The following is a 7,037-nucleotide window of genomic DNA, read 5'->3' as shown; positions in this document are numbered from 1 at the left end:
GAATCACAGCACCTGCCTTGGAAGCCCAAGAGAGGGACCCAGCCAGGAAACTGCAGGCAACAGGAAGTGATAGGGTTCTCAGACAGGGAAGTAATGGGTTTAAAAGAGAGTCGAAGAACCAGTTATGGGAAAGCAATGCAGAAAATGGGATAGAGGGGACCAAAGCAGAAAGACCAGGCTGGAAGCTCAGCGGTGAATCGGGTGGGGAGAGAAGACCCCGGGCCTGTGTCACTCAGCCATTAACCTATAGTCCACCCACTCCCCAGTTTCATTAGGGAAGATAACAACTTTAATGTTTCTGTAATATTATTTATAATTTCAAAATAATTATATATTATGACTAGACCAAATCAAAGTAATAAAGCAAAACACAACTCTGTGTTCAAACATGTCTTTCCCTCCAAAATTAACCTCCACCTGAAATTATCAGAGATTTTGCTTCACCTCTTCCCTGTATCTAACCAACCTCCCAACACTGTGAGATGTGCTGGCCTCTCCCAAAATGTTAGAAATGGGCTTGATAGAAAAAGATAAATGTGAGAGATATTTCAAGGGCAAAAACAGAAGGACTTTATAATTGATAAAATTGATGAAGAGGAAATGTGTCAAAGATACCTTCAAGTGTTCTAATTTGTGTGTCTGGAAGTTTCGTTGATTAGGCTGTGGGGGGGTGGAGGGAGCAGATCAGGGAGTCGGTTTCAAGGTGCAGGTGTAGGCCTGATGAGAAGCCACATGGAAGCTGGAGGAACAGCTCCTAGTGGGTAAAAAGCCATATCAGGTGTGTATTCACATGTCCGGTAGGCTCTAGGTGATTGTTGTGGAAGCCCAGGTGGGAGATCACCTAAGAAGAAGTCTGTATAAATGGACCCAATTCTTCTAGAAAATGCTTCTTGTAGGGTCAGATATGGTAGAATGGAGATGAACTACATAATGTTACTAACACCATGCACTTGTTTAACAGCATGTACTGTATTAGTCAAATTCCAGCAGAGAAGAACACACCATATAGTGTAGACTATATGGTATCAAGTCAAGTTCAGAGGCACCTTGGACCTGAAGTGGAGGGATCAGAAACTGCAGGGATTCTCTGAGACATTATTCACAATAGCCAAGAAGTAAAAACGACCCAAATGTCCACCAACAGATAAATGTAAAAATAAGATGTGGCATATATATGCAATGGAATATTATGTAGCCCTAAAAAAGAAAATCCTGTCACATGCCACAACACAGATGAACCTTGAGGGCATTATGATAATCCTGCCTTAGAACTCTTCATCACTATATTCAAGGCTTCTTAATCCTTCAGCTGCTCAAACATCTTAAAACAGAAGCACAATATTTGGGGAACTATTATGTTAGCAGGATTTCCCAGCCTCTGGGAATTCAAGATGCAGCCATCCCATCAGCCCCTTGGCCTCCAGTGAATCCTCCACTCACCTACTGCAATGGGAATTGTTTTTTCTGGAGAACACAGGAGACAAACGGCATGCTACAAAGAGACATCCAATTGGCCAAGCAGAAATGGCAGATTTATCACCAGCCAAGCCAAGGAGGAGAAGCTGAGAACATACCTCATTCACTACTGATCAGAAGGCAGAGCTGGAAGCCCTGTTTAGTTTGACTCAGCTTCAGATGATTCCAGATGATTTCACCCAGGAGATGCTGGCATCAAAAAATCCATTTAAAATTCTTGGTAGTGCAGAAGTACAAACCCATTTTACACATGAGGTAAACTGAAGCCCAGAAGGGCAAGGTTTGGTTCAAGAATCACCTAGTTAAATAGTGAAAGAGTAGGCAGAAAGGGCAAGAAGTAGAACTTCAAGCCCAGGGCCACCCAGCCAAAAGAAAATGGGTCACAGCACCCAGATACTTCGCCAGTGGAAGCCCTGTTCTCCTAAGGCTTTTGGATCCCCATGACATACCTCTGCCTGGCCCCTCAGAAGCCTGCCTTGGTGACCCTGACTGGACTTCTCAATTGGATGACTCTGAGCTAAATAGGCTGGTGGCTACACTACCTATTTTGTCCTCGGATTCTTATGACTTAGCCCAAGTCACAGAAGCATTTGAATATTTTGAAGATGAAGAGACTCCCAGCACCTTCAGTTGCCTTTATCACTGTCTCTCCCTGTCTGACAACTAGCTAGCTGGGGAGGGGAGTTCTGCCACCGATCCAGTGCTGGGCATCTCTGGCCAGCTAAGTTTTGGTAATAGGTTGATGCAAGAAAATGAACACTCATAATATGTTGGTTCTATATACATATATAGCAGTGGAGACTGATGTACTTTAATTAATTTTAGGCTATAAAGATTTTGCATTAAAATATTATTTATCTTGAAAAAATCAAGTTTAAAGTCAATGGGATTTTGACTCAGTGTGGGGCATAAAGATTTGATAGGGGCAAGGTATTAGTGTTAGAAGAAACAAGGCACCATTTTGAATAGAAAAAGCATTGAACCAAGAATCAAGGGATGTAGCACCAATTGTGGGCTTTGGGGAAATTTTTAGATTCCTTTAATCTCTTCTGTAAATTTTGTTGCTGTTGATGATGATGATGATGATGGTTATGACAATGATAGTGATTAAACCTAACAGGTAATGTTGTGCTTCCAAATTTCTTCCAGCCTTAAAACCTGTATTATTGTAACTAAATGTTTTCTTATTCCCAGAATGTACAAGTTTTCATAACTTCTGGAACATAACCATACTTCCCATTGGAATCCAGGCATGCACACCCTTCACCAATGTGTTGTTCCCTACAGATTGGCATTTCTAAATGGAAAAATGAGTAAGGTGCACACAGACATGATGGCCCAACAGCCTTAACACCTAAAGAACACATGTTGTTCAAGCTGCGGCAGAACTAAAATAAGTCAGAAATGCTGCTCCATTCTCTGCCAGTGCAGTGAAAACCCCAGAGTTCAGACTTTATGAGAAAAAATAAAGACTGAGTCAAGACAGAGCTGCAAAAATTTGTAAATCTCAAATCAAGTTACGTAGCACTTATCTAATCATAATTTCAAACCCACAGTGTTCATTAGTTAAGCAGGATGAAATAATTTGCTTAAGGCTTTTCACTAGGCTGCAATAAGTTCAAACTAATGGGGTAATAAATGTGAATGGCCTGACTTTAGGCTTACAGTTTTCCCCCTTAGTCATTCCCTTCATAATACCAATACCATATTTTCTTTATAGCACTATCGGTTTCTAAATGTATCTTATCTTAAATCCTGTTTACATGTTTATTATGTGTCCATTCCCACTAGAATTAGAGCTCAATGCATAGCAGATGCTCAATATTTGTTGACTGCTTGATGGAACACTAAGGTCTCAATAGATGGGAGCAAAAATAATCATTATTTCCCAGAATAAAGTCTAAGACATAGAAGGTACTTACTGGCTTTTTGTTAAAATAAAATACTTGAAATCAGAAAGAGAAAACAAAACTATTTCATTCTGACAATGATCATGAAGCTAATTCATATGTGAGTGGCAGAGGGTGGTGAAAACAAGTTTACAGACTGTGAAGATTACTTGAAACTGAACTGTGTACCCCCAACATTCATATGTTAAAGCCCTAACCCAAGCATTTTTGTATTTGGAGTAAGAAGGTAATTAAAGTAAAATAATATCATAACTATGGAGCCCTGACCCGATTGGATTTGTGTCCATATAAGAGAAGACACCAGAGAGCTTGTTCTCTCTTCTTGCCACATGAGGAAATATTGAAAAATGGGCCATCTGTAAGCCAGGAGCCCTCACCAGGAGCCAAAGGAGCCAGCATCTTAGACTGGGACTTCCCAGCCTCCGGACTGTGAGAAATAAGTTTCTATTGTTTAAGCCACCCAGTCTATGGTATTTTGTAATAGCAGCTTCAAGCTGACTGAGACAGAGATCTAGTGTTGTCTCAATGTTCCATTCCTAGCCTTTGATTTCTCTTTCATACAAATACAAAAAGAATCTTTCCTCTACACTTAAAGAAGTAGAGGGGATAAAAATGAATTCTAAATATTTTATCTATCAATTTAAACTTTGCCACTTAGCTTCCATGGATAAAGAACTTCTAAAATAATATAAATAAAGTAAATAGAACACATTTTAAATGTTTATTGGATTTTTCTATATTTACTTTAAGCACCTGTCACATCTCCCTCTAACCAGACTGACTTTTCCTCTGAAATTGCTTAAATTTAACTGTTCATTTTTCTAATTTCTAAGGGATAGAGTAAAATAAGGATGGGGATAATTTAGTCTAATTTTGGTTTCTCTTTGACTTCTATTCCCTTCTTATGGAAAAAGCCTATTTGTCTTAAAAACTATCAAAAGTGATATCAGGAAAGTTTGTAAATATAAAACTGCATGGAGAATATTAAAACATTCACAGGAACATTGTAAAACATGAGAAATAAGTAGTTTTAATTACTGTCTTAGTCAGCTAGGACTGGCATAACACGATAACATAGACTGGGTGGTTCAAACAATAGAAACTTATTTCTCCCAGTCTAGAGGCTGGGAAGTCCAAGATCAAGGAGCTGGCAAATTCAGTTTCTGGTGAGGAATCTTTTCGTGGCTTGCACATGGCCACCTTCTTGCTGTATCCTCACACAGCAGAGAAAGAGAAAGAGCTTTCTCGTGTCTCCTCTTATTAGGACACAAATCCTATCAAATCAGGGCTCCAGCCTTATGACCTCATTTAATCTTATTTCCTTTCTTACTGTGGGGGTTAGGACTTCAGTTGTGCGCAAGAACAAAATTCAGCCCATAGCAATGACAAAATGCCTTTTGTCTGACAATGTGTGTCCTCGCCAATGACCACCCAGAGGAGTTAAGAGTAAAAATGCTGCAAGTTCAATTACTTGATGGATTTGTCCTAGGCTGAATGGCAACCATTACAAATATCATCCGAGTTCTCTTAGATCTGCATGAAATGCATCACAAATATAATGTCTTTAAAGTTGGAAGCTTGAGCTCTGATCAAGTGTCTGCTTTAGGAAGAAATCAATTCAACACTAATGCAGGCAGTTTTCTAACCCATGTGATAGGAGCTCCCTGAGCTGCACAAGCCTGGTGTGCCCTAATACCCACCCTGTTCTGTTTTCTAAGAATTATTTGATTTTAAAAATACGTATATTTTCTGCTTACCATTTCAATTCCCAGTTCACCTTCTCTTTCTTTCCTCAGAAAGCACAAGATTCTTAGATGTTTATCTGTTTCTCTTTGATGATTTCCTCTTAATTACAAAAGCTAAGCGCAACAAAAAGGTAAAATGCTATGCCTGAATAAGTCTCTAAATAAGCTTTAAAATATTTCTAAATAATTTGTGTTAAAAATATAAAATACTCTTATACATCAAATTTCTCCTCACCCACTGAAAAATAGAGCCATTTAAAAATATTTGCTTTTTTAGTCCTAGAGCTCTGAATTGAAAACAAAAATGACTAAGTTACATTTCTCAAGCATATCTGTACAATTTTAGAACGACTTAGTCTGTATAACTCAAGATGAGTCCCAGAAACCATAAGAGTTTATTCCTGACCTTCCTAAGCAAAGGAGCCCAAAATATGTTTGTCCGTGTTGTTCTTTTCCTCTTCCAAATTGGCTGCCACAAGAAAAGCTGCCGGAGCAGAGGTCCCCTAAACTGTCTGCTGCCAAGTGCTGAGGTGGTAGCCACACTCATTCTGATTTGAAAACCCACATCATTCCTGAGAGATGATGATGGGGGGCTGGAGGTAGGAGGAAGCCCTGATCCTTTATGTCTACCTGTGCAAGAACTGCAGAAGCCAGACTAGTATGTAGCTGGCATCACTGACAAAATGAGTCAGCGGGGGCTACAGCCACAAAGTCTCTACAGAGAATAGGAATTTTTCACCTTACTTAAGTATATTTGGTTACCATTACTGTTGTTGTTTTTACTGCCCATTAAAGCATTGGTCTGATAGTCCACAAAGCCTTTCCATCTTATCTCCTATTTCACAATTTGTTTCCTGAATGGGATGGGCAAGTGGTATCAGACGGGAGGTGCCTCTAAGGCTCTCAGACACCTGCCCTTAGAGGAGGAACTGCAATGTCTTAAGCCAATGGAGATATCTAATGTTGTTTTATTCCATTCATTTCTTTACCAAATGACTAGCCTTACACAGATGATAAGATCATGAGACTAGATGTCTCATATCTTTTAATAAACTAAGCTTCTAGATGGCATGTTGGTCAGTTAAGCTAAATAATTCAAAAATCTTTAAGTAATAAAATAGACACCCATTAATGAATCTATGAATAGCTGATTGGTGGTTGGGAGAGAGTGGGCACTGGAGAATAGTAAGAGTCACAGTTTCAGAATTTGTATGGCCTCCTATTTTGAGCTACTCAGACGAGCATGTCTGAACAAGCCAGGTTCTGAAAAATCTCTACCCGCTTCAAAAACCTTGATGCTAGCACAACCAACCTTCACTTCAAATAATGATACAAATTGGAGCACATGCCTTAATGGTAACCCAGATTGACCTTTTTATAATACTCTGGTTTTATGTTTCACCACTTGATTCCAAAATAGGGAATGTTATGTTTTAAATTCCTCCTTGCTGTTTATTTACAATATATCATGCAAATCACAATCTTTTTACCCTTTTCAAAAAATTCAGCATCTTATATATTCAAAACAATTTCAATTATTTGCAAATTCTAGCGCATGGAATGTATTTAGACTTTAGTATTAGATCCCATGCATGGAGTTGACCATAATGAAGCTCCCTTTTCTCACTCATCTAACTCAGTGCTATAGAAAGATTAAGATACTGGGAGTGAAGACCTTCCCATTGATGTGATGGTGATTAAAACATTTCCCAGTTATGGAAGTCAGCCATTATTTATTCAGATAGTTAAAGATAACTTGAAGATCAGAAACACTTTGCTTTAAATCACCTTGCTTTGGAGAAATGCTTTTCAAGATCCAGAAAGAATAGTAAACTAGATTTCAAGAGATTGTTTCTAAGAACCTATTTGCTTAAGGATGCACTTTATATGAGTGCACCACTATTTA

At 38.8% G+C, this 7,037-nt stretch overlaps 1 protein-coding gene across 1 annotated transcript in view; it reads left to right on the top strand.

The window, feature by feature from the left end:
• The window catches only part of PLEKHG7 (pleckstrin homology domain containing, family G (with RhoGef domain) member 7), a 37,851-nt gene that overhangs the window by 25,580 nt on the left and 5,234 nt on the right, over positions 1 to 7,037 (top strand). The window contains exon 11 of the mRNA XM_008572859.1: positions 5,183 to 5,262. Coding sequence (XP_008571081.1) covers positions 5,183 to 5,262 — 80 coding nt within the window. The remainder of the gene's footprint in view (positions 1 to 5,182; positions 5,263 to 7,037) is intronic.

Source organism: Galeopterus variegatus, unplaced genomic scaffold (genome assembly GCF_000696425.1).
Source record: "Galeopterus variegatus unplaced genomic scaffold, G_variegatus-3.0.2 Scaffold844, whole genome shotgun sequence".
In the NCBI taxonomy this organism is placed as follows: domain Eukaryota; kingdom Metazoa; phylum Chordata; class Mammalia; order Dermoptera; family Cynocephalidae; genus Galeopterus; species Galeopterus variegatus.
This window is presented reverse-complemented; position numbering and strand designations above follow the sequence as displayed.